This window comes from Oncorhynchus mykiss, chromosome 20 (assembly GCF_013265735.2).
Source record: "Oncorhynchus mykiss isolate Arlee chromosome 20, USDA_OmykA_1.1, whole genome shotgun sequence".
Classification (NCBI taxonomy): domain Eukaryota; kingdom Metazoa; phylum Chordata; class Actinopteri; order Salmoniformes; family Salmonidae; genus Oncorhynchus; species Oncorhynchus mykiss.
The window spans coordinates 33,489,190-33,514,880 of NC_048584.1; the positions used below are offsets into that span (position 1 = coordinate 33,489,190).

General features: G+C 42.9%; 2 protein-coding genes and 1 long non-coding RNA gene across 7 annotated transcripts in view; 1 reads left to right on the forward strand and 2 right to left on the reverse strand.

Moving 5' to 3' along the window:
• LOC110499354 overlaps positions 1-25,691 on the forward strand; it is a 42,504-nt gene that overhangs the window by 14,250 nt on the left and 2,563 nt on the right. For all 3 annotated transcript variants that reach the window (XR_005037985.1, XR_005037986.1, XR_005037984.1), the window contains one exon: positions 13,420-13,538. This is a non-coding gene — a long non-coding RNA (uncharacterized LOC110499354). The remainder of the gene's footprint in view (positions 1-13,419; positions 13,539-25,691) is intronic.
• LOC110499353 (tripartite motif-containing protein 35) lies at positions 162-10,730 on the reverse strand. Of its 2 annotated transcripts, XM_036956217.1 has the most exons (8): positions 10,105-10,730; positions 4,982-5,064; positions 2,592-4,701; positions 1,752-1,847; positions 1,401-1,631; positions 1,283-1,305; positions 1,081-1,199; positions 162-940 (listed from the first exon to the last, which is right to left on the reverse strand). In XM_036956217.1, the coding sequence occupies exons 3-8, from the start codon at positions 2,994-2,996 to the stop codon at positions 399-401; spliced, it is 1,416 nt and encodes a 471-aa protein (XP_036812112.1). In that variant the 5' UTR covers positions 2,997-4,701; positions 4,982-5,064; positions 10,105-10,730; the 3' UTR covers positions 162-398. The 2 variants fall into 2 exon arrangements, with proteins under 2 accessions (XP_036812112.1, XP_036812111.1); XM_036956216.1 differs by lacking the exon at positions 10,105-10,730 and having other exon boundaries at positions 4,982-5,314.
• LOC118942062 (tripartite motif-containing protein 35-like) lies at positions 13,821-25,422 on the reverse strand. Of its 2 annotated transcripts, XM_036956215.1 has the most exons (8): positions 24,816-25,422; positions 18,641-18,723; positions 16,251-18,360; positions 15,411-15,506; positions 15,060-15,290; positions 14,942-14,964; positions 14,740-14,858; positions 13,821-14,599 (listed from the first exon to the last, which is right to left on the reverse strand). In XM_036956215.1, the coding sequence occupies exons 3-8, from the start codon at positions 16,653-16,655 to the stop codon at positions 14,058-14,060; spliced, it is 1,416 nt and encodes a 471-aa protein (XP_036812110.1). In that variant the 5' UTR covers positions 16,656-18,360; positions 18,641-18,723; positions 24,816-25,422; the 3' UTR covers positions 13,821-14,057. The 2 variants fall into 2 exon arrangements, with proteins under 2 accessions (XP_036812110.1, XP_036812109.1); XM_036956214.1 differs by lacking the exon at positions 24,816-25,422 and having other exon boundaries at positions 18,641-18,973.

Below are 25,691 nucleotides of genomic sequence, written 5' to 3' on the forward strand. Positions count from 1 at the left end.
CAGAGGTTTTCCTTAAGATGGGACCTGACCAGGAACCACCCTAGTCATAGCCCTAAATGTATTACATTTAGAATTGTTCTACAAACACAATTAGTTGCTCCACATTAACAAACATTAACTCAGCATTGCAATGAAAAATATAATATGTACAGAGGGATCTGTTTGCAGAACAAGAGTTTTATTAACAAAAAGTAAACATATGAGTTTGCATTACAGAACAATTATTTTGTAGTTTTACACATCATTTCATGCAATTCTACACAACATAATCAATTGGGGCTCCCTGGAGGTCAGGGCCCCTGGGCACGTACCCTGCATGCAAGGTTAGTAATTCGGTCATGATGAATAGTTTAGATAGCTGGCTAGATTAACTAGACTAATTAACCAATACAGCATGTTTAACTGACATGTGCTGATACCTCTGATTGGCAGATCTGTACACCAGTGCTTTTGGCATCACCAGCTGATCCAATAGAGAAGTACGGGTAGAGAGTCTCAGTGAATGTGTCTTTATGAGTGTAGATGAGTGTCATGTCTTTGGAGTCGTAGAAGGACACCTCCCCCTGGTCGTAGTCCAGCTGAACTCTGATCCTCTGGGGTTTCTTCTTCAGGAGGACGGTCTCTCCCTTTCCATTAATATACTTACCACTCCTCTGCAGTATAGCCCAGAATCCATACTTTGGTGATATATAAACATCCCCCTTCCTGTCAACTGACTCTTTAGCCACGCCCAGGTTCCAGTCAGGATGATCCCCCACCTCCACCTCCCAGCTGTGTTTACCTGAGCTGAACCCCTTAGAGCCCAGAATAGTTGCATACTTCATGAATCTCTCTGGGTTGTCAGGGAGCTGCTGCTTTGGGCCAGTTTGACTCACACTGGTCAGATCATCAGACAGACAGAGCCAGGAGGATGCAGTGTTGGGGTCCAGAATCACAGGAGCTTCAGAACAAAGAGATATTCCACACATTATACCATGTAGTCTCTTTTCATATACACTAACAATACTACTTCAAATAGAGTACTTAATTAAATCTATCTTACATTATTCTAGATCATGTCCTCTCCTATCCAGTACTCACTGTGTTTGATGATCTCCTTCATCTTCTCCCAGACTCTGAACTTCAGGTTTCCCAGGTGTTTGGCCACGTCTATCAGCCCCCCTGACACCAGCTGTGGATCTGGCATTGTGCACTGGGCTCTGGAATAACATTCAGGAGTCAGAACGTATGTGGGGTTGGGTTCACAACCACAGAGAAGAGAGACGAGTAGCAGATCACTTACCTTACCTTCATGGTCTTGAAGTTCTGTAAAGTAGAGTATATAGTCATCAATATCATTGATTCATCAATACATCTTTGAGTTAATTTATAATGTATGTCTGAGAGAGAGCCGTCCTTACCTGCAGGAATGAGATGTCTTCATCTTTCAGCTCCTCCTCTATGGCTCTGATTGTGTCTGAAAGTGATGATATCTCTCTGTAGATCTGCTCAATCTTCTCCTTCATCTTCTGACTCTTCTGCTTCTCTTCCTCTTTCAGAGCAGCTATCCTGGCCTCCTCTTCCTCTCGTAGAAACTGGTGAAGTTTCTCAAACTCCTCCTTAATCTGCTTCTCTGTGTGCTGGGCCTGGCTCTGGAGACAGTGAGAAGAATATATCATTCTACAATTCTTATCAGAATTAAATCCTACATGTAGGCTACAATTGAAACAATACATGCTGTACTATTGTAACTTTACATAATTTATACGAACCTTAATGTGCACTGCTGTTTGATCACAGGTTTGTTTAACTTTATTAAAGACCTTCAGCTTCTCCTGTAAGGGCTTCAGGTCAGTCTGGAGTTCCTCCTGGAATGAGACAGAACCTCACTGAGGGGACAACCTCTGGACTCACTTTATAGGAGAGAACGTGTCTTCACAGCAACTTAACGTTTTTATGTCATGAATCGTGTTCTGGAGGCAGCTCTACGGAGTGGTCACTAGCTGGCACAGCCACAACGTCATAAAATCTGATTTTAAACCTAACCCTAACCTTAACCACACTGCTAACTATAATGTCTAACCTTAACCACACTGATTACTCTAATGTCTAACCTTAACCACACTGCTAACTATAATGTCTAACCTTAACCACACTGATTACTCTAATGTCTAACCTTAACCTCAAACTAAGACCAAAAAGCAAATGTTTATTTTAATACATTTTTAAAACATAGCCAATTTTGCCATTGCAGCTGGCTCATCTAGTGGAAATCACTCAGTTCTGCCTCCAGGGAAAGATTCATCTTTCATTGATGACAATGAAAGTAAACCTGTAACAGTATATCTCTACCACTGTAGAGACATTTGTTTTAAGTTTCACGGTCAGAGATACACTATACGTTTTCACTCAGGATCTCACACTTCAATTTCATACCAAACAGTGATTTATTATGTATCAGAATCTGAAATTCACAATTATTCAGTCAACACAATGTGTAGAACATCTATTATCTAAATGAGTCAGACTCATTAATAAAACATTGATAACTTCATGTTCCATAGTTTGAGTATTGCTGTATCACATATTTTCTATCAGAATCTTCCTCCTACCTTGTGATCCTGTACAGCCTCATCTACAGGGATGCAGTCATGATTTTTATGTTTCCTTGAGACCTGACACACCAAACAGATGGGCTCTTTATCCTCCAGACAGAACAGACTGAGTTTCTCACTGTGTAGACTGCAGAGCACCTTGGACCCTGTGGTTGGATCTGTCTGTCTCCTTTCCCGTAAGGCCTCACACAGGTTCAATAGAGAAAGGTTTATAAGGGGATGATCCTTAGACGATCGTCTCCTGCAAACTGGACATTCCCGAGATTCCTCGTCTTTCCAGCATTCCTTTAGACAGGCTTGGCAGAAGCTGTGGCTGCATGGCAAAATGACAGGATCCTTAAAGATGTCAAGGCACACCGTACAGGAGAAATCCTCCTCTGGGAGAGATGAACTAGAAGCCATTTTCTCACACGGTGTCACTCCCTGTTCTGGTATGAGATCTGAAAGTTAATTTCACTTTCACTTTTAAAACGTCCTCTCTTAAACGGACACGTTATTCAAAGCAAGTGAAGATGCATGTAAAGTTCACCGTCTTGATGATATTACCTTGTATTGGTTGGTTTAGCACCCTGATATTTCAGAACAATCTAAATAAAATCCCAGTGTTGTTGTGTGTCAGACAGACATGAGTCCTGGAGAGTTATTAAAGTTACAGCACTGAGATGAACTTTAGTCATCATGGACTCGGGGGTGGAGTTTCAAGTCTCTGGTCCTGTTTAAATATTTAACATCCAACATTTAAAATATGTTTTATTTCTCTAACTATAAATATTATTTTTTACCCCCACAACACGGCTAGAACATTTTCAAAATAATACTTATATTTGTAGACCATTGCATAACACAGCAAATGGTCAAATCAACCATTTAAATTGACTTTCTAGTCTACTTTTGTCTAAAAACAGCTAAATAGAAAAAGCACTACAATTTTAAATACTTTGTCCCCTGATTGAGGCTTGTAGATATTTTCCAAGTGGAAACAATGTCACCTTCAAAACAGATTTATAAAATATGAGCCACAAGTCAGTTTTTAACAATAATGTCTGACAAGACTTGTTGCAGCCAACTATCCCTTTAACATAAGAGGAATGTAGTGCTGGTTTCTCATCAGTTCATAGCTGGGAGAACTAGAACAAACAAACATAAATTCACATTAATGACAGTTCTACTTCATCCATCAACAGAGTAATGATTCTGTACAAAACCTTGACTTGATGACAGCTCTCCTTATACAGATACTCTGAAGTCTCCCACCTCAGAAATGCTCACTGGATTCCATTCAGATTCTTCTGGCACAAAATTGCTGCTGTTGTTTAGCACCGTAGACATAGATAGAGGACTCATCATGGGTATCACCCCTTGGGCATTGCCATCATCCACCATTTTAAAATAGGAATCCCCACCCAGTTGACTACTTGACCCTGGGTTGTAGCCTCAATTCTCAATGCTGTCAGACGCTATAATGACACCGATATAAAGATGAGTCCTCTATCAATCTCTATGTTTAGCAGCCAGGTGGATGGCCCATGTTAGAGGAGATACCAAAAACACAATGTAAGTTAAATGTGTTGTGCTAGTGAAGATATGAGCTGTGTAAATGCAATGTGTTGTTACCATTTACAACCTGCAGGGTTTATGGCAGCAGCCATGTCCTCTGAAGGACAATATCCATCATCTTCATCATCTTCAGACACATTGTCCCATTTTCTCGATCAAGGCAGACAGACACATTATTTGGATAAATATGTATGACCAGTTAGCAGGGTTCAGTCCATGACAGAATATTCTGATTCTCTTTGTCCACAGTTTGTAGAGTCCATTCATCCTACTGTTGACCAATAGGATAGAGACGTTGTACCCTTGATGAGCCAATCCTAAATTTCCACTGGGGAGGGTAGAAAGTGTGTGTGTGTGTTAGTCCAGTCTGAGAGCCTCTCTGTGCTGTTATGTTCTCCTAGATGTCCTCCTGTGTTGGGGAGAAGAGAGCTGCTAGTGATCCAGTCTCACTGGGCTCCACAATGTCCCTTTTCTCCAGCTTGGGCTTCTTAAAGAGAGACCGAAGATTTCTGATATGTACCTCCTTTTTAAATTGCTGGCCCAGATCTTTCTGTGGAGAGGAGAGATCAAATACAGTTACAATCTGTCTGGATTGAATGGTTGTTTTATTATATCTGAGTGTACAGGACCTATTTAATTAAACTTATATGAAAAATCCTACTAGCACTCTCCAATAAAGTATAACTTATATCCTATTAGTAATATCCACTTCAACAGTCACAATGGACACATTTCAGACGTTATTTTGTTTTTAAATAATTCTAGGTCTTCTCTGGAGAAAACATAAAAGTGGAATAACACCCCCATCTATTGGTGGGAGGTTGTATTACCCAGACAGTGCCAGTGATGAGGTTCTTGATCTGGTCCTTCCTCTTCTTCTCTCCCACCTTGTGGGCGGAGCTGGGCTCCAGCACTGAGAATTGGAGTGAGGGTTGCATTTAGTTCCATTAAAGTTTGGCTCCTAGCTCCAACACACTTCCTGGAGAATCTTGAAGACTGATGACATCGTTGACTAATCTTTCCTTATCTCATCTAGGCCCAGTGGCCGCCTGTAAATACTTCCTGGTTCAGTATACCTTTGGGGGAGCCCATTTCATACACATCACCGGTCTCACACACATACAACGTGCACACACACACCACCAGTCTCACACACACACACACACATACAACGTGCACACACACACACCACCAGTCTCACACACACACACCTACACCGTGCACACACACACCACCAGTCTCACACACACACACACACCACCAGTCACACACAGCACCGGTCCACAACTCTATATCTCAGCAGCAGAGAAGAATAAACAGTGAAAAAGTCATTATATTTATTCCTGCCTCCTGTTGAGTTCCCAGGACTAGACAGAGATGAGGAGGGAAGGAAAGCAGATTGTATGTTGAAAGACCTGGTTTGAATTGAGCATAATTATTATTATTAATGTTATTATTACCATTAGTCATATTATTATTGTTATTATAATTAATATGAGTAATATTATTGTTATTACTATTATTAATATTTTTAATGTTATTATTATTATAACTTGTAGTAATGTTATTATTGATAATATTATTATTACCTGAAATGGAATCTGAGAGTGGGATGGATTAAAATCAAACACACTCACCTGATGCTCACACAAGAACAGATGACAACACACATGTTCAAATGTACATATAAACAGCTACACAAATGTGCACATAAATCCACATGCTAACACACATGGTGCATTTAAGAAACACACACACTCCTATGTGTTGGGTAGAGAGCCAGAGAAGCAGTGATTGTAGCTGCAGAGCCATTTGTTGTGGACCTGTTTGGGCTGCAGGACAGAGGAGAGGACACAGTGATGGAGGTAGAGCTCAGAGATCCTCACTGTGGGGACAAGCTGCTCATTTCAGTAACAACACCTGTTTCCTCAATGAACACTGATCCTCATTAGAAACAAAGCAGAGCAGACCCCCAACCTTCAACCTTAAAACCAGTACTGTGTCACGTCTGTCCATCTGCCTGTCAGTCTGTCTGTCTGCCACAAAACACAGTTTAATGGGTTGATCGTGCTGTTAACTCTGTTGGTTAAATGTCCCTGTAAATTCCACCAGATCTCACCAGGTACAGTATGACAGGCAGGTAGCTAGAGGTCTAGTTGAGAGTGTGAGCATAACCAGATTCCACAGCATATGGAAGTGACAGCCGTGAGAGTCACAGGCCAGGAGAGAAGAGAGGGATGTAGAAGACAGAGAGTCGTAAGGATACAGAGAGTGATAGAGAGGATGTATGAAGAGACAAAGCTGTCCAATAGAGAGAGGAGCAATATGCAGAGAGAGAGAGAGAAGAGAGAGAAGAAAGAGAGAGAGAGAGAGAAGAAAGAGAGAGAGGGGGGGGGAATCAGATAGGAACCAGGCTGGAGTTTCTTCCCCTCTCTCTCCCTCTTTCCTTCAAATGCTGCTTTCATTGTCTCTCTTGGTGAGGGACGAGGTGAAGGTCTGTCGTGTGTGGAGGTTAAACACCATAACATTATTTACAGATCTCATTCTGTCTGGTCAGGCCTCAGGGCACTCAGTACTGATACGGAGAAGTAAAAATTCCCACACAATGACACTTCAACAGACCACACATACTATGTGAATCACACACTCTGACTCCTGTATTGACTTTAATATCTCATTCATCCCCATAGAGTCGATTGAGTCAATCTGCGCAGCATGTAAATAAAACACTGTCTCAACTCCTACCGAAGGTGGCTCTTCTTCCTGTTCGGGTGGCGCTCGGGGGTCGTCGTCACCGGCCTACTAGCTGCCACGATCTCTTTTTCCTTTTCTGTTGGTTTGGTCTGATTTGTTTCACCTGTTTCTTGTTTAGATGTTTAGTTTGGCTATTTAAGTCGGTAGGCCGCCTGCTGTTCATGTGTTTGGCTATTTAAGTTGGTAGGCCCACCTGCTCTTCGTGTGTTTGGCTATTTAAGTTGGTAGGCCCACCTGCTCTTCGTGTGTTTGGCTATTTAAGTTGGTAGGCCCGCCTGCTCTTCGTGTGTTTGGCTATTTAAGTTGGTAGGCCCTCCTGCTCTTCGGGTGTTTGGCTATTTAAGTTGGTAGGCCGCTTGCTCTTCGTGTGGGCTTGTAATTCCCACTTTGTATGTGTGGTAGTTCATTCTTGGTTTCGTTCCTATGTTGGGCATTTGTTTTATGACGCTCAGTTGGATTGTATTTACTATGTGGCCCTGTGCTTAATAAATTCACAACTTTCTGCCTCCTGCACCTGACTCCGCACCCACTACGCCTAAGATCGTCACAACCCCATAAAAATCTGTCAGTTTAAACTAGAGAGATCAGGGTTTTTCATTGGATGAATCTCAATCCACCGTATCCATATCCGTCCCCTGACGTCTGTAGCGTCCAAATGGTTTGATCTACAAACTATGGAAAGAGGAGACTCTCACAAACACGATGGTGGTCTCCATTTTGTCAGGGGACTCGTCTGAAGTCGGAACTGTGGATTTGTCAACTGTCTGAGCTGATGTGTGTTTTGACTGGAGAGTTGTATTGTGCTGAACGAGGTCCAGTCATTCCTTTCCATCATCAGCTCTTTGCCACTAGAGAGTCTATAGTGTTATCAGAGCTGTCTAGTAGCCAGGGCTGGATCTATACATCCATTAGCGATACAACACACATTACAGAGAGACAAGCTACTACAGAAGCAGAGAGAGGGAAGGACATGTATGAAAGTTGTAGCGTGTGTGTAGTGTGTTGTGTGTGTGTAGTGTTTGTATGTGTGCATTTACAACAATACCAAATATGTAAAGTCTCAATACTTGTTGACTTGCCTCAGGCCTTTACACACTAATGGTATAGTTTAAGTACGAGTGGTGTCTGTGAGTGGGACTATGAATGGACGACAGGCTGAAGACATCCTAACCATGGCAGGAGAAGGTGTGTGTAGCATGGTGTGATTTTAACACTTGGAGCTGAGCTGAGTTGAGGCTCATCACAGTTCAGAGGTCAGGGCTGATCTAAAGCCACAGTGACAAGTGCAACTGGGATACTGCAGTCAGTCTCAACACCTCCTTCAGATCACACACCCACACTGTCAACACACACACACGCCTTCCAGCCACCAATACACCCACATACACACTTCCCCAAAATCACCCCTGCAGTCCAGGATTGTCCAATAAACCTTGTTCAGACAGGCTGCCCCCCCAACCTCCTTCACTCCTTCCCTCCTTAGCTCTCCTCTCTTCCCCCTCTCCTCCTTTCCTCCTCTCCTCTTCAAGTCAATGTAAAGGCCTGTACTCTGCCCAGTAGCTGTCTACTCCAATTCTACACTAATATCAGCCTTAGTGGTACTTGTTCAATCACCTTGATGAATTCCCCTTTACAACGGTCCTGGAGTATGGAGAGTTTCTATTGTTAACTGACGTCTCCATGGAGACCAATAACCTTCTACATGACACACACACACACACACACACACACACACACACACACACACACACACACACACACACACACACACACACACACACACACACACACACACACACACACACACACAGAACTTGAAATGCTTGACTTCCTAAGAAAATAATCTACATGACACAGGCACAGACAGACAACTCACACGTCTAACCGCCAAAGAGGTAACCTCTACTTGATACATCAAACAGAAGTATTTAGAGATGAACAGAAATCCTTCCTATTTAGCCAGAGTGTTTGAGGCATGAAATCACATTCCAAATCCCAGGTAGAACAACTAGTATACCTGACCTACAGATGCATTAACTAAGTGGAACACACAAAACCCCCTTCAGTTGAACTCCACTCTCAGTGTGAACGGCCACTCATGTAAAAGACAACCATTAAATCACCACGAATGTGTGAAGAAACAATCAGTCCTGAAACACACTTCTGGTACAAAATGTGTTCCTCGAAATGAAATATGGAATGTATGAAATATACAGTCAGTTCTGACACAAGTTTCTCTCCTCTGCTCTCCTCCATTCCCACACATTTTATTCATCTGAGCTATTCTAAAAGCTGAGATAAAACAATCTTTCTCCTCTCCTCTCCTCTCTTCCTCTCCTCTCTTCCTCTCCACTCCTCTCCTCTCCTCCTCTCCTCCACGTCTCTCCTCCTCCACTCCTCTCCTCTCCTCCACTTCTCTCCTCTCCTCTCCTCTCCTCTGAGGGTCAGTAAGAGTGAGGGAGGGCCAGTGCGGGTGAGGGGAAGAGAGTGAGGGAGAGACAGAGGGAGAGAGAGAGAGGGGGGGGGAGAAACAGAAAGAAACAGAGAGAGAGAGAGGATCTAGTATGCTAAATTACCATCAGAATGTAGGCTAACATTTCTTTACACCTAGTCTAGAGGGAGGAATGATTTATTGATAATTTTGCAATCAAGAAGATGCAAGTATGCAGTGAAATTCAGCTTGAATATAGAAATTCAAAACCACCACATCAACTAGACATTTACTGATAGAATCATCTCACAGTAAAATGTATTCATATTAGACAGGACATACACTCATAAGATCAACTGTTCATTGTATTCATTGTATTAACCTGAACTTAACCACTTGAGCATTTCATGAATTTCATTAATGCTCTAGTCCACATTTTACTGTCAGAATGTATAGACACACACACAGTGCCGGTGGTAGGTATGTAAATTATGGACATGTGAACAGCATGCATCTGCTCCTGTTCTTTCCAGTCACAACTATTTATACCTGACTGGAATGTCACTACACACACACACACACACACACACACACACACACACACACACACACACACACACACACACACACACACACACACACACACACACACACACACACACACACACACACACACACACACACACACACGCACACACACACACGCACACACACACACACACACACGGTATAACACACACACGGTATAACACAGAAGTAGACACTCACATTCTCTCTGTGTTGCGAGGTATATTCCGGGGCATGGTTTTGATGCCCAGCCCATGGCAGTCAACTGTGGTGCCAGTGCAGGTGCACAGGGCAGGGCATGTGCTGGCATAGCCTGTCACCAGGGCACAGAGAACCAGCACACACACCAGGTACCCAGGTAACCTCCCCATGCCTGCCCCAGAACAAGCTCCTCTCCCGGGCATGATCTCCATCTCTGCAGCCTCCTGCTTCTCAAATCCTGGCTCCAAAAAAGCCTTATTTTCTCTTTCCTTCTCCCACTTTCTCCTTCTCTCTTCAAAAAGTTCTACTACACAGTGAGGTTTTCTACAATCAGTGTGTAGCCTCTTGTAGTATGGGAAAGAAATCTAACTGTTTCAACATAAAATGGGACTACAAATAAGTCCTCAGTTGGTGAGCAAAGAAGGTTAGAGGATTTAAATGTGCTGCAGTCTCATATTTCTTCTCCTGTTGGTGTTTTCTGAAAGGCTTGATTATCTTCTCTTGTTCTGTCCTTGCAAAGGGAACTATCCTCCTCTCTCTTCTCTTTGTGGAGTTGTTCTGTTCTGCACTTGTTGGCTCACGTCTCTCTCTGTCCTGCTCTACTCTGCTTGTCTGATGATGGGGGAATGGGGAAAGAACAGAATGAAAAAGTCTCTCTCTCTCCTACACACACAGCAGTCATCCATCACTAGGATCTACTAATAGCAGACCCCTGACTCCACCCCTCCCCCACATATCCTCCCTCCCTCCTCACATAACACCTCCCTTCAGAACCCTGCCTGAACTCTCTCATTCTCTCTCTCTCACACACTATCTCTCATTCGGTCTCATTCTGTCTTCTAGTCTCTCAATTTCTCTTTTATTCTCACAACTCTCTCTCTCTGTACTTTATTCTGTTTCATTCTCTCCCTCCTGTCTATTCTCGCTCTCTGTTCTTTATTCTGTTTCATTCTCTCCCTCCTGTCTATTCTCTCTCTCTGTCCTTTACTCTGATTCATTCTCTCCCTCCGGTCTATTCTCTCTCTCCCAGACTTGCCTCCATGCAGCGCCTACAGAGCAGAGAGCATTAACCTCAACTTCTGTCCCCAGCATCACAAAGGAACAAAGGATTATGTGTGTGTGTGTGTGTGTGTGTTTGTGTGTGTGTGTGTGTGTGTGTGTGTGTGTGTGTGTGTGTGTGTGTGTGTGTGTGTGTGTGTGTGTGTGTGTGTGTGTGTGTGTGTGTGTGTGTGTGTGTGTGTGTAAATACATAATTTAAATTTCTGACATCACCTGACAGGGACTTGGACATTAGTGGATTGTTGAAGTCCTTAGTGGTGGCTAAGAGGAGGTTAGTCTCCATCTTCTCTCCACACAATTAAATGAACACTTCTGGTTTAAATCCAGCACCGGCTTGGCTCAATTTAGCCTGGCTCTGCACAGCTCACTGTGTCTAACCCTCCACTTCATCTCTTCCTGCTCTGTGGTGAAACCATCCCAATACCAACACTACAACAGAACCTGAAGGTCCCTGGAACCCTAATCTCTGTCTGACAGAGAGAGGGGGGAGAAAAGGAGAGAGAAATAGATGGAGGGGGTTGAGAGAGGGGTACTGTGCAAAAGAAGAGAGAAGGAGTGTGTGCTCTGTTCTTCCCAGTCCTTGCCATGATGCTTGGTTGAATGGGTCTAATCTAGCATGTCTACATTTAACAAACTGTGTCTGGAGAACCCATTCTAAATAAAAACCCTGAGTTACATTCAAATCTAATCTATATTGTCACGTTCGTTGAACACAACAGGTGTAGTAGACCTTACTGTGAAATGGTTACTGACAAGCATTTAACCAACAATGCAGTTTTGAGAAAATACCTAATAAAGTAAGAGAGAAGAATAAGAAATAATCAACGAGCAGCAGTCAATAACAATAGTGGGACTTTATACAGGGGGTACCTGTACAGAGTCAATGTGTCAGTGTGCGGGGGGCACCGGTGTCGAGGTAATTCAGGTAATATGTACATGTAGGTAGAGTTATTTAAGTGACTATGCATTGATAATAACAGAGAGTAGCAGCAGCTTAGAAGAGGTGGGGGGCAACACCTGTGTTTGACGTGGTAACTATGTACAGTAGTGAACATTGGTATGTCCAGCACGGTCCCTGCTGTCCTGTTGTGCATTTACAGGACCTGAGAGAGAGAGAGAGAGAGAACCTGCAATACTTACAATACACAATACAACACAGATGTCCACAATGTATACTTACCATACCAAACATGTAACGACTCAGACACCATAATGACTCACGCGTTTAATGACTCTGGTTTCAGGTCATCTTTACAGAAGGCTGATCTTTTGTATCTCAAGTCCTCCATCTGGTGGTTAACAATTCAACTGCACTCAGTCACTACAGACCAGACACCAGTTCCAGCATGCAGTTTAGCAGACAACTAAATTCACTAAATACCTGTAAATAAATGAAACTCTCAAACATGTACATTAAATATTAAATATTACCAGATGATCAGTATTTCACACAACCAATAACAACAACATGAAATAAAGAGGTTTCTTTGATGATCTTTTAATGTCAGTTTGTTTCACATCTTCACATCAGCACCAATAATGACAGACGTTGTGTTATACCTGGTGTCATCCCAGACCCAGTAGCCTGTAGAACATTCACTGATAACAGTTTAACACAGAGCTCTGTAGCTCAATAGTCAGATCAATATCATGTCCTTGTTTCATGTTGTAATGCTGCAGACACTGTCAGGGACATAGACAGGTAAACGTTGACACTAGAAAAGGACATTCTGACAAGGATTCAAGTTATTCACAATTACACTAAAGTCAGTAGTTAATATTAGAAGATATGGTTGATCTAGTCAGGATTCAGAGGTCAATATATTTGAATGTTAAAATATGTAGAAACAGAGTACCAATGCAGATGAGCCTATACATGTAACACAACTTTAGAAGAAATGACATCGATATTGTAACACAGATTGCATTAAAAGACAATTGTAACATTATCAAAACTAAGAACATAAAAATGAATAATACATAAAATATTGAATAAAACATGAGTCGATGCAAATAACAGAATAAAACAATGTGATCACTAAGACACATAGTAGTTGTACTCTGATGAAGTAAAACACAAAGAAAAGTCTTCAAGTGTAAAACGTAGTTTAATTAGAGAGAAAATCAGTGTTGTAAATAAAGACTTTGTCTACAGAAACAAAATCCTAATAAACAGTGAGTTCACCAGTAGTAATAACACTATACCTTCAGATACTCCTAGACCTTGGACCTCTCACTCACATCTAGGGCCCAGAGGTTTTCCTTAACCCAGCCACATTTAGGGTCCAGAGGTTTTCCTTAACATGTGAACCAACCACATCTAGGGCCCAGAGGTTTTTCTTAACTGGTGAACCAACCACATCTAGGGCCCAGAGGTTTTCCTTAACATGTGAACCAACCACATCTAGGGCCCAGAGGTTTTCCTTAACATGTGAACCAACCACATCTAGGGCCCAGAGGTTTTCCTTAACATGTGACCCAACCACACCTTGGGCCCAGAGGTTTTCCTTAAGATGGGACCTGACCAGGAACCACCCTAGTCATAGCCCTAAATGTATTACATTTAGAATTGTTCTACAAACACAATTAGTTGCTCCACATTAACAAACATTAACTCAGCATTGCAATGAAAAATATAATATGTACAGAGGGATCTGTTTGCAGAACAAGAGTTTTATTAACAAAAAGTAAACATATGAGTTTGCATTACAGAACAATTATTTTGTAGTTTTACACATCATTTCATGCAATTCTACACAACATAATCAATTGGGGCTCCCTGGAGGTCAGGGCCCCTGGGCACGTACCCTGCATGCAAGGTTAGTAATTCGGTCATGATGAATAGTTTAGATAGCTGGCTAGATTAACTAGACTAATTAACCAATACAGCATGTTTAACTGACATGTGCTGATACCTCTGATTGGCAGATCTGTACACCAGTGCTTTTGGCATCACCAGCTGATCCAATAGAGAAGTACGGGTAGAGAGTCTCAGTGAATGTGTCTTTATGAGTGTAGATGAGTGTCATGTCTTTGGAGTCGTAGAAGGACACCTCCCCCTGGTCGTAGTCCAGCTGAACTCTGATCCTCTGGGGTTTCTTCTTCAGGAGGACGGTCTCTCCCTTTCCATTAATATACTTACCACTCCTCTGCAGTATAGCCCAGAATCCATACTTTGGTGATATATAAACATCCCCCTTCCTGTCAACTGACTCTTTAGCCACGCCCAGGTTCCAGTCAGGATGATCCCCCACCTCCACCTCCCAGCTGTGTTTACCTGAGCTGAACCCCTTAGAGCCCAGAATAGTTGCATACTTCATGAATCTCTCTGGGTTGTCAGGGAGCTGCTGCTTTGGGCCAGTTTGACTCACACTGGTCAGATCATCAGACAGACAGAGCCAGGAGGATGCAGTGTTGGGGTCCAGAATCACAGGAGCTTCAGAACAAAGAGATATTCCACACATTATACCATGTAGTCTCTTTTCATATACACTAACAATACTACTTCAAATAGAGTACTTAATTAAATCTATCTTACATTATTCTAGATCATGTCCTCTCCTATCCAGTACTCACTGTGTTTGATGATCTCCTTCATCTTCTCCCAGACTCTGAACTTCAGGTTTCCCAGGTGTTTGGCCACGTCTATCAGCCCCCCTGACACCAGCTGTGGATCTGGCATTGTGCACTGGGCTCTGGAATAACATTCAGGAGTCAGAACGTATGTGGGGTTGGGTTCACAACCACAGAGAAGAGAGACGAGTAGCAGATCACTTACCTTACCTTCATGGTCTTGAAGTTCTGTAAAGTAGAGTATATAGTCATCAATATCATTGATTCATCAATACATCTTTGAGTTAATTTATAATGTATGTCTGAGAGAGAGCCGTCCTTACCTGCAGGAATGAGATGTCTTCATCTTTCAGCTCCTCCTCTATGGCTCTGATTGTGTCTGAAAGTGATGATATCTCTCTGTAGATCTGCTCAATCTTCTCCTTCATCTTCTGACTCTTCTGCTTCTCTTCCTCTTTCAGAGCAGCTATCCTGGCCTCCTCTTCCTCTCGTAGAAACTGGTGAAGTTTCTCAAACTCCTCCTTAATCTGCTTCTCTGTGTGCTGGGCCTGGCTCTGGAGACAGTGAGAAGAATATATCATTCTACAATTCTTATCAGAATTAAATCCTACATGTAGGCTACAATTGAAACAATACATGCTGTACTATTGTAACTTTACATAATTTATACGAACCTTAATGTGCACTGCTGTTTGATCACAGGTTTGTTTAACTTTATTAAAGACCTTCAGCTTCTCCTGTAAGGGCTTCAGGTCAGTCTGGAGTTCCTCCTGGAATGAGACAGAACCTCACTGAGGGGACAACCTCTGGACTCACTTTATAGGAGAGAACGTGTCTTCACAGCAACTTAACGTTTTTATGTCATGAATCGTGTTCTGGAGGCAGCTCTACGGAGTGGTCACTAGCTGGCACAGCCACAACGTCATAAAATCTGATTTTAAACCTAACCCTAACCTTAACCACACTGCTAACTATAATGTCTAACCTTAACCACACTGATTACTCTAATGTCTAACCTTAACCACACTGCTAACTATAATGTCTAACCTTAACCACACTGATTACTCTAATGTCTAACCTTAACCTCAAACTAAGACCAAAAAGCAAATGTTTATTTTAATACATTTTTAAAACATAGCCAATTTTGCCATTGCAGCTGGCTCATCTAGTGGAAATCACTCAGTTCTGCCTCCAGGGAAAGATTCATCTTTCATTGATGACAATGAAAGTAAACCTGTAACAGTATATCTCTACCACTGTAGAGACATTTGTTTTAAGTTTCACGGTCAGAGATACACTATACGTTTTCACTCAGGATCTCACACTTCAATTTCATACCAAACAGTGATTTATTATGTATCAGAATCTGAAATTCACAATTATTCAGTCAACACAATGTGTAGAACATCTATTATCTAAATGAGTCAGACTCATTAATAAAACATTGATAACTTCATGTTCCATAGTTTGAGTATTGCTGTATCACATATTTTCTATCAGAATCTTCCTCCTACCTTGTGATCCTGTACAGCCTCATCTACAGGGATGCAGTCATGATTTTTATGTTTCCTTGAGACCTGACACACCAAACAGATGGGCTCTTTATCCTCCAGACAGAACAGACTGAGTTTCTCACTGTGTAGACTGCAGAGCACCTTGGACCCTGTGGTTGGATCTGTCTGTCTCCTTTCCCGTAAGGCCTCACACAGGTTCAATAGAGAAAGGTTTATAAGGGGATGATCCTTAGACGATCGTCTCCTGCAAACTGGACATTCCCGAGATTCCTCGTCTTTCCAGCATTCCTTTAGACAGGCTTGGCAGAAGCTGTGGCTGCATGGCAAAATGACAGGATCCTTAAAGATGTCAAGGCACACCGTACAGGAGAAATCCTCCTCTGGGAGAGATGAACTAGAAGCCATTTTCTCACACGGTGTCACTCCCTGTTCTGGTATGAGATCTGAAAGTTAATTTCACTTTCACTTTTAAAACGTCCTCTCTTAAACGGACACGTTATTCAAAGCAAGTGAAGATGCATGTAAAGTTCACCGTCTTGATGATATTACCTTGTATTGGTTGGTTTAGCACCCTGATATTTCAGAACAATCTAAATAAAATCCCAGTGTTGTTGTGTGTCAGACAGACATGAGTCCTGGAGAGTTATTAAAGTTACAGCACTGAGATGAACTTTAGTCATCATGGACTCGGGGGTGGAGTTTCAAGTCTCTGGTCCTGTTTAAATATTTAACATCCAACATTTAAAATATGTTTTATTTCTCTAACTATAAATATTATTTTTTACCCCCACAACACGGCTAGAACATTTTCAAAATAATACTTATATTTGTAGACCATTGCATAACACAGCAAATGGTCAAATCAACCATTTAAATTGACTTTCTAGTCTACTTTTGTCTAAAAACAGCTAAATAGAAAAAGCACTACAATTTTAAATACTTTGTCCCCTGATTGAGGCTTGTAGATATTTTCCAAGTGGAAACAATGTCACCTTCAAAACAGATTTATAAAATATGAGCCACAAGTCAGTTTTTAACAATAATGTCTGACAAGACTTGTTGCAGCCAACTATCCCTTTAACATAAGAGGAATGTAGTGCTGGTTTCTCATCAGTTCATAGCTGGGAGAACTAGAACAAACAAACATAAATTCACATTAATGACAGTTCTACTTCATCCATCAACAGAGTAATGATTCTGTACAAAACCTTGACTTGATGACAGCTCTCCTTATACAGATACTCTGAAGTCTCCCACCTCAGAAATGCTCACTGGATTCCATTCAGATTCTTCTGGCACAAAATTGCTGCTGTTGTTTAGCACCGTAGACATAGATAGAGGACTCATCATGGGTATCACCCCTTGGGCATTGCCATCATCCACCATTTTAAAATAGGAATCCCCACCCAGTTGACTACTTGACCCTGGGTTGTAGCCTCAATTCTCAATGCTGTCAGACGCTATAATGACACCGATATAAAGATGAGTCCTCTATCAATCTCTATGTTTAGCAGCCAGGTGGATGGCCCATGTTAGAGGAGATACCAAAAACACAATGTAAGTTAAATGTGTTGTGCTAGTGAAGATATGAGCTGTGTAAATGCAATGTGTTGTTACCATTTACAACCTGCAGGGTTTATGGCAGCAGCCATGTCCTCTGAAGGACAATATCCATCATCTTCATCATCTTCAGACACATTGTCCCATTTTCTCGATCAAGGCAGACAGACACATTATTTGGATAAATATGTATGACCAGTTAGCAGGGTTCAGTCCATGACAGAATATTCTGATTCTCTTTGTCCACAGTTTGTAGAGTCCATTCATCCTACTGTTGACCAATAGGATAGAGACGTTGTACCCTTGATGAGCCAATCCTAAATTTCCACTGGGGAGGGTAGAAAGTGTGTGTGTGTGTTAGTCCAGTCTGAGAGCCTCTCTGTGCTGTTATGTTCTCCTAGATGTCCTCCTGTGTTGGGGAGAAGAGAGCTGCTAGTGATCCAGTCTCACTGGGCTCCACAATGTCCCTTTTCTCCAGCTTGGGCTTCTTAAAGAGAGACCGAAGATTTCTGATATGTACCTCCTTTTTAAATTGCTGGCCCAGATCTTTCTGTGGAGAGGAGAGATCAAATACAGTTACAATCTGTCTGGATTGAATGGTTGTTTTATTATATCTGAGTGTACAGGACCTATTTAATTAAACTTATATGAAAAATCCTACTAGCACTCTCCAATAAAGTATAACTTATATCCTATTAGTAATATCCACTTCAACAGTCACAATGGACACATTTCAGACGTTATTTTGTTTTTAAATAATTCTAGGTCTTCTCTGGAGAAAACATAAAAGTGGAATAACACCCCCATCTATTGGTGGGAGGTTGTATTACCCAGACAGTGCCAGTGATGAGGTTCTTGATCTGGTCCTTCCTCTTCTTCTCTCCCACCTTGTGGGCGGAGCTGGGCTCCAGCACTGAGAATTGGAGTGAGGGTTGCATTTAGTTCCATTAAAGTTTGGCTCCTAGCTCCAACACACTTCCTGGAGAATCTTGAAGACTGATGACATCGTTGACTAATCTTTCCTTATCTCATCTAGGCCCAGTGGCCGCCTGTAAATACTTCCTGGTTCAGTATACCTTTGGGGGAGCCCATTTCATACACATCACCGGTCTCACACACATACAACGTGCACACACACACCACCAGTCTCACACACACACACACACATACAACGTGCACACACACACACCACCAGTCTCACACACACACACCTACACCGTGCACACACACACCACCAGTCTCACACACACACACACACCACCAGTCACACACAGCACCGGTCCACAACTCTATATCTCAGCAGCAGAGAAGAATAAACAGTGAAAAAGTCATTATATTTATTCCTGCCTCCTGTTGAGTTCCCAGGACTAGACAGAGATGAGGAGGGAAGGAAAGCAGATTGTATGTTGAAAGACCTGGTTTGAATTGAGCATAATTATTATTATTAATGTTATTATTACCATTAGTCATATTATTATTGTTATTATAATTAATATGAGTAATATTATTGTTATTACTATTATTAATATTTTTAATGTTATTATTATTATAACTTGTAGTAATGTTATTATTGATAATATTATTATTACCTGAAATGGAATCTGAGAGTGGGATGGATTAAAATCAAACACACTCACCTGATGCTCACACAAGAACAGATGACAACACACATGTTCAAATGTACATATAAACAGCTACACAAATGTGCACATAAATCCACATGCTAACACACATGGTGCATTTAAGAAACACACACACTCCTATGTGTTGGGTAGAGAGCCAGAGAAGCAGTGATTGTAGCTGCAGAGCCATTTGTTGTGGACCTGTTTGGGCTGCAGGACAGAGGAGAGGACACAGTGATGGAGGTAGAGCTCAGAGATCCTCACTGTGGGGACAAGCTGCTCATTTCAGTAACAACACCTGTTTCCTCAATGAACACTGATCCTCATTAGAAACAAAGCAGAGCAGACCCCCAACCTTCAACCTTAAAACCAGTACCGTGTCACGTCTGTCCATCTGCCTGTCAGTCTGTCTGTCTGTCACAAAACACAGTTTAATGGGTTGATCATGCTGTTATTCTGTTGGTTAAATGTCCCTGTAAATTCCACCAGGTCTCACCAGGTCTCACCAGGTACAGTATGACAGGCAGGTAGCTAGAGGTCTCGTTGAGAGTGTGAGCATAACCAGATTCCACAGCATATGGAAGTGACAGCCGTGAGAGTCACAGGCCAGGAGAGAAGAGAGGGATGTAGAGGACAGAGAGTCGTAGGGATACAGAGAGTGATAGAGAGGATGTATGAAGAGACAAAGCTGTCCCATAGAGAGAGGAGCAATATGCAGAGAGAGAGAGAGAAGAGAGAGAAGAAAAAGAGAGAGAGAGAAGAAAGAGAGCGAGAGGGGGGGGGGGGGGAGAATCACATAGGAACCAGGCTGGAGTTTCTTCCCCTCTCTCTCCCTCTTTCCTTCAAATGCTGCTTTCATTGTCTCTTGGTGAGGGACGTTATGTACAGTTCTCATTCTGTCTGGTCAGGCCTCAGGGCACTCAGTACTGGTAAGGAGAAGTAAAAATTCCCACACAATGACACTTCAACAGACCACACATACTATGTGAATCACACACTCTGACTCCTGTATTGACTTTAATATCTCATTCATCCCCATAGAGTCGATTGAGTCAATCTACGCAGCATGTAAATAAAACCCTGTCACAACTCCTACCGAAGGTGGCTCCTCTTCCTGTTCGGGTGGCGCTCGGGGGTCGTCGTCACCGGCCTACTAGCTGCCACGATCTCTTTTTCCTTTTCTGTTGGTTTGGTCTGATTTGTTTCACCTGTTTCTTGTTTAGAAGTTTAGTTTGGCTATTTAAGTTGGTAGGCCGCCTGCTCTTCGTGTGTTTGGCTATTTAAGTTGGTAGGCCGCCTGCTCTTAGTGTGTTTGGCTATTGAAGTTGGTAGGACCTCCTGCTCTTCGTGTGTTTGGCTATTTAAGTTTGTAGGCCGCCTGCTCTTCGTGTGTTTGGCTATTTAAGTTGGTAGGCCGCCTGCTCTTTGTGTGTTTGGCTATTTAAGTTGGTAGGCCGCCTGCTCTTCGTGTGTTTGGCTATTTAAGTTGGTAGGCCGCCTGCTCTTTGTGTGTTTGGCTATTTAAGTTGGTAGGACCTCCTGCTCTTCGTGTGTTTGGCTATTTAAGTTTGTAGGCCGCCTGCTCTTCGTGTGTTTGGCTATTTAAGTTGGTAGGCCGCCTGCTCTTCGTGTGTTTGGCTATTTAAGTTGGTAGGCCGCCTGCTCTTTGTGTGTTTGGCTATTTAAGTTGGTAGGCCGCCTGCTCTTCATGTGTTTGGCTATTTAAGTTGGTAGGACCTCCTGCTCTTCGTGTGTTTGGCTATTTAAGTTGGTAGGACCTCCTGCTCTTCGTGTGTTTGGCTATTTAAGTTGGTAGGCCGCCTGCTCTTAGTGTGTTTGGCTATTGAAGTTGGTAGGACCTCCTGCTCTTAGTGTGTTTGGCTATTGAAGTTGGTAGGACCTCCTGCTCTTCGTGTGTTTGGCTATTTAAGTCGGTAGGCCGCCTGCTCTTCGTGTGTTTGGCTATTTAAGTTGGTAGGCCGCCTGCTCTTCGTGTGTTTGGCTATTTAAGTTGGTAGGCCCACCTGCTCTTCGTGTGTTTGGCTATTTAAGTTGGTAGGCCGCCTGCTCTTCGTGTGGGCTTGCAATTCCCACTTTGTATGTGTGGCAGTGCATTCTTGGTTTCGTTCCTATGTTGGGCATTTGTTTTATGATGCTCGGTTGGATTGTATTTACTATGTGGCCCTGTGCTTAATAAACTCAGAACTTTCTGCCTCCTGCACCTGACTTCGCACCCACTACGCCTAAGATCGTCACAACCCCGTAAAAATCTGTCAGTTTAAACTTGAGATATCAGGGGTTTTCATTGGATGAATCTCAATCCACCGTATCCGTGGACGTCGCACTACGGTCTCCTGACGTCTGTAGTGTCCAAATGGTTTGATCTACAAACTATGGAAAGAGGAGACTCTCACAAACACCATGGTGGTTTGTCAGGGGACTCATTATGTCAGGGGACTCGTCTGAAGTCGGAACTGTGGATTTGTCAACTGTCTGAGCTGATGTGTGTTTTGACTGGAGAGTTGTATTGTGCTGTAGAGAGGCTGAAAGAGGTCCAGTCATTCCTATCCATCATCAGCTCTTTGCCACTAGAGAGTCTATAGTGTTATCAGAGCTGTCTAGCAACCAGGGCTGGATCTATACATCCATTAGAGATACAACACACATTACAGAGAGACAAGCTACTACAGAAAACTGTAAACCATTGACTACCAAATAATAACAAGACAAGCTACTACAGAAGCAGAGAGGGAAGGACATGTATGAAACTTGTGTAGTGTACTGTAGTGTAGTGTGTGTGTAGTGTGTGTTTGTGTAGCGTGTGTTTGTGTAGCGTGTGTTTGTGTAGTGTGTGTGTGAGTGTGTTATAGTGTGTAGCGTGTGTGATTAGTGTGTTGTAGTGTGTAGTGTGGTGTAGCGTGTGTTTGTGTAGTGTGTAGCGTGTGTTTGTGTAGTGTGTAGCGTGTGTGTGTGTGTGTAGTGTGTGTGTAGTGTGTGTAGTGTGTAGCGTGTGTTTGTGTAGTGTGTGTAGTGTGTGCATTTACAACAATAACAAATATGTAAAGTCTCAATACTTGTTGACTTGCCTCAGGCCTTTACACACCAATGGTATAGTTTAAGTACGAGTGGTGTCTGTGAGTGGGACTAGGAATGGACGACAGGCTGAAGACATCCTAACCATGGCAGGAGAAGGTGTGTGTAGCATGGTGTGATTTTAACACTTGGAGCTGAGCTGAGTTGAGGCTCATTACAGTTCAGAGGTCAGGGCTGATCTAAAGCCAAAGTGACAAGTGCAACTGGGATACTGCAGTCAGTCTCAACACCTCCCCCAAATCACACACCCACACTGTCAACACACACACACGCCTTCCAGCCACCAATACACCCACATACACACTTCCCCAAAATGACCCCGGCCTTGTCCAGACAGGCTGCCCCCCCAACCTCATTCACTCCTTCCCTCCTTAGCTCTCCTCTCCTCCCCCTCTCCTCCTCTCCTCCTCTCCCCTTTAAGTCAATGTAAAGGCCTGTACTCTGCCCAGGAGCTGTCTACTCCAATACTACACTAATATCAGCCTTAGTGGTACTTGTTCAATCACCTTGATGAATTCCCCTTTATAACGGTCCTGGAGTATGGAGAGTATCTATTGTTAACTAACGTCTCCATGGAGACCAATAACCTTCTACATGACACACACACACACACACACACACACACACACACACACACACACACACACACACACACACACACACACACACACACACACACACACAGATAACTTGAAATGCTTGACTTCCTAAGAAAATAATCTACATGACACAGGCACAGACAGACAACTCACACGTCTAACCGCCAAAGAGGTAACCTCTACTTGATACATCAAACAGAAGTATTTAGAGATTAACAGAAATCCTTCCTATTCAGCCAGAATGTTTGAGGCATGAAATCACGTTCCAAATCCCAGGTAGAACAACTAGTATACCTGACCTACAGATGCATTAACTAAGTGGAACACACAAAACCCCCTTCAGTTGAACTCCACTCTCAGTGTGAACGGCCACTCATGTAAAAGACAACCATTAAATCACCACGAATGTGTGAAGAAACAATCAGCCCTGAAACACACTTCTGGTACAAAATGTGTTCTTAGAAATGAAATATGGAATGTCTGAAATATACAGTCAGTTCTGACACAAGTTTCTTTCCTCTGCTCTCCTCCATTCCTACACATTTTATTCATCTGAGCTATTCTAAAAGCTGAGATAGAACAATCTTTCGCCTCTCCTCTCTTCCTCTCCTCTCCTCTCTTCCTCTCCTCTCCTCCTCCTCTCTTCCTCTCCTCTCTTCCTCTCCTCTCCTCTCCTCTCCACTCCACTCCACTCCTCTCCACTCCACTTCTCCTATCCTCCACTCCTCTCCTCTCCTCCACTTATCTCCGCCCCCTCTCCTCTCCTCCACTTCTCTCCTCCTCTCCTCTCCTCTCCTTTCCCCCTCTCCCCTCCTCTCCTCCAAACCGTTCCTCACCGCTGATTTACAGATTCATATTTCAAAAGGACGTCCAAAAGCAAGAACTCTTTCTCTCTCTCTCTGTCTCTTTCTTTCTCTCTCTCTCTCTCTCTCTCTCTCTTTCTCTCTCTCTCTCTCTTTCTCTCTCTCTGTCTCTCCTCCCTCCAAGCTCTCCTTCCTCTTACAAGATGTCTAGCAGATCTTCTCAAAGGCAGGACAAAATTCAGGAGCAGATTTACTTAATTTTTTTATTGATTTAACAATTTAAGGAGTGAGGGTCAGTAAGAGTGAGGGAGGGCCAGTGCGGGAGAGGGGAAGAGAGTGATGGAGAGAGAGAGAGGGGGGGGGGGGGGGAGAGAGAGAGAGAGAGGATCTAGTATGCTAAATTAACTGTGTCCCCAACCATCAGAATGTAGGCTAACATTTCTTTACACCTAGTCTAGAGGGAGGAATGATTTATTGATAATTTTGCAATCAAGAAGATGCAAGTATGCAGTGAAATTCAGCTTGAATATAGAAATTCAAAACCACCACATCAATTTGTATTGTATCATTGTATTGACCTGAACTTAACCACTTGAGCATTTCATGAATTTCATTAATGCTCTAGTCCACATTTTACTGTCAGAATGTATAGACACACACACAGTGCCGGTGGTAGGTATGTAAATGATGGACATGTGAACAGCATGCATCTGCTCCTGTTCTTTCCAGTCACAACTATTTATACCTGACTGGAATGTCAATACACACACACACACACACACACACACACACACACACACACACACACACACACACACACACACACACACACACACACACACACACACACACACACACACACGGTATAACACAGAAGTAGACACTCACATTCTCTCTGTGTTGCGAGGTATATTCCGGGGCATGGTTTTGATGCCCAGCCCATGGCAGTCAACTGTGGTGCCACTGCAGGTGCACAGGGCAGGGCATGTGCTGGCATAGCCTGTCACCAGGGCACAGAGAACCAGCACACACACCAGGTACCCAGGTAACCTCCCCATGCCTGCTCCAGAACAAGCTCCTCTCCCGGGCATGATCTCCATCTCTGTAGCCTCCTACTTCTCTCTTCAAAAAGTTATACTACACAGTGAAGGTTTTCTACAATCAGTGTGTAGCCTCTTGTAGAATGAGAAAGAAATCTAACTGTTCCAACATAAAATGGGGCTACAAATAAGTCCTCAGTTGGTGAGCAAAGAAGATTATTGGATTTAAATGTGCTGCAGTCTCATATTTCTTCTACTGTTGGTGTTTTCTGAAAGGCTTGATTTTCTTCTCTTTTTCTGTCCTTGCAAAGGGAACTATCCTCCTCTCTCTTCTCTTTGTGGAGTTGTTCTGTTCTGCACTTGTTGGCTCACGTCTCTCTCTGTCCTGCTCTACTCTGCTTGTCTGATGATGGGGGAATGGGGAAAGAACAGAATGAAAAAGAGTCTCTCTCTCTCCTACACACACAGCAGTCATCCATCACTAGGATCTACTAATAGCAGACCCCTGACTACACTCCACCCCTCCCCCACATATCCTCCCTCCCTCCTCACACAACACCTCCCTTCAGAACCCTGCCTGAACTCTCTCATTCTCTCTCTCTCACTCACTATCTCTCATTCGGTCTCATTCTGTCTTCTAGTCTCTCAATTTCTCTTTTATTCTCACAACTCTCTCTCTCTGTCCTTTATTCTGTGTCATTCTCTCCCTCCTGACTATTCTCTC

Bases quoted from the DNA above. Each gene is read 5' to 3' on its own strand.
- LOC110499353 (XM_036956217.1), bottom strand. From the start codon at position 2,996: ATGGCTTCTAGTTCATCTCTCCCAGAGGAGGATTTCTCCTGTACGGTG. The intron at 1,306-1,400 runs GTAAGGACGGCT...TCTACTTTACAG, and splicing joins AAGACATCTCATTCCTGCAG to AACTTCAAGACCATGAAGGT. The intron at 1,200-1,282 runs GTAAGTGATCTG...ATGTTATTCCAG, and splicing joins TTCAAGACCATGAAGGTAAG to AGCCCAGTGCACAATGCCAG.
- LOC118942062 (XM_036956215.1), bottom strand. From the start codon at position 16,655: ATGGCTTCTAGTTCATCTCTCCCAGAGGAGGATTTCTCCTGTACGGTG. The intron at 15,291-15,410 runs GTTCGTATAAAT...CACTGTCTCCAG, and splicing joins AAACAGCAGTGCACATTAAG to AGCCAGGCCCAGCACACAGA. The intron at 14,859-14,941 runs GTAAGTGATCTG...ATGTTATTCCAG, and splicing joins TTCAAGACCATGAAGGTAAG to AGCCCAGTGCACAATGCCAG.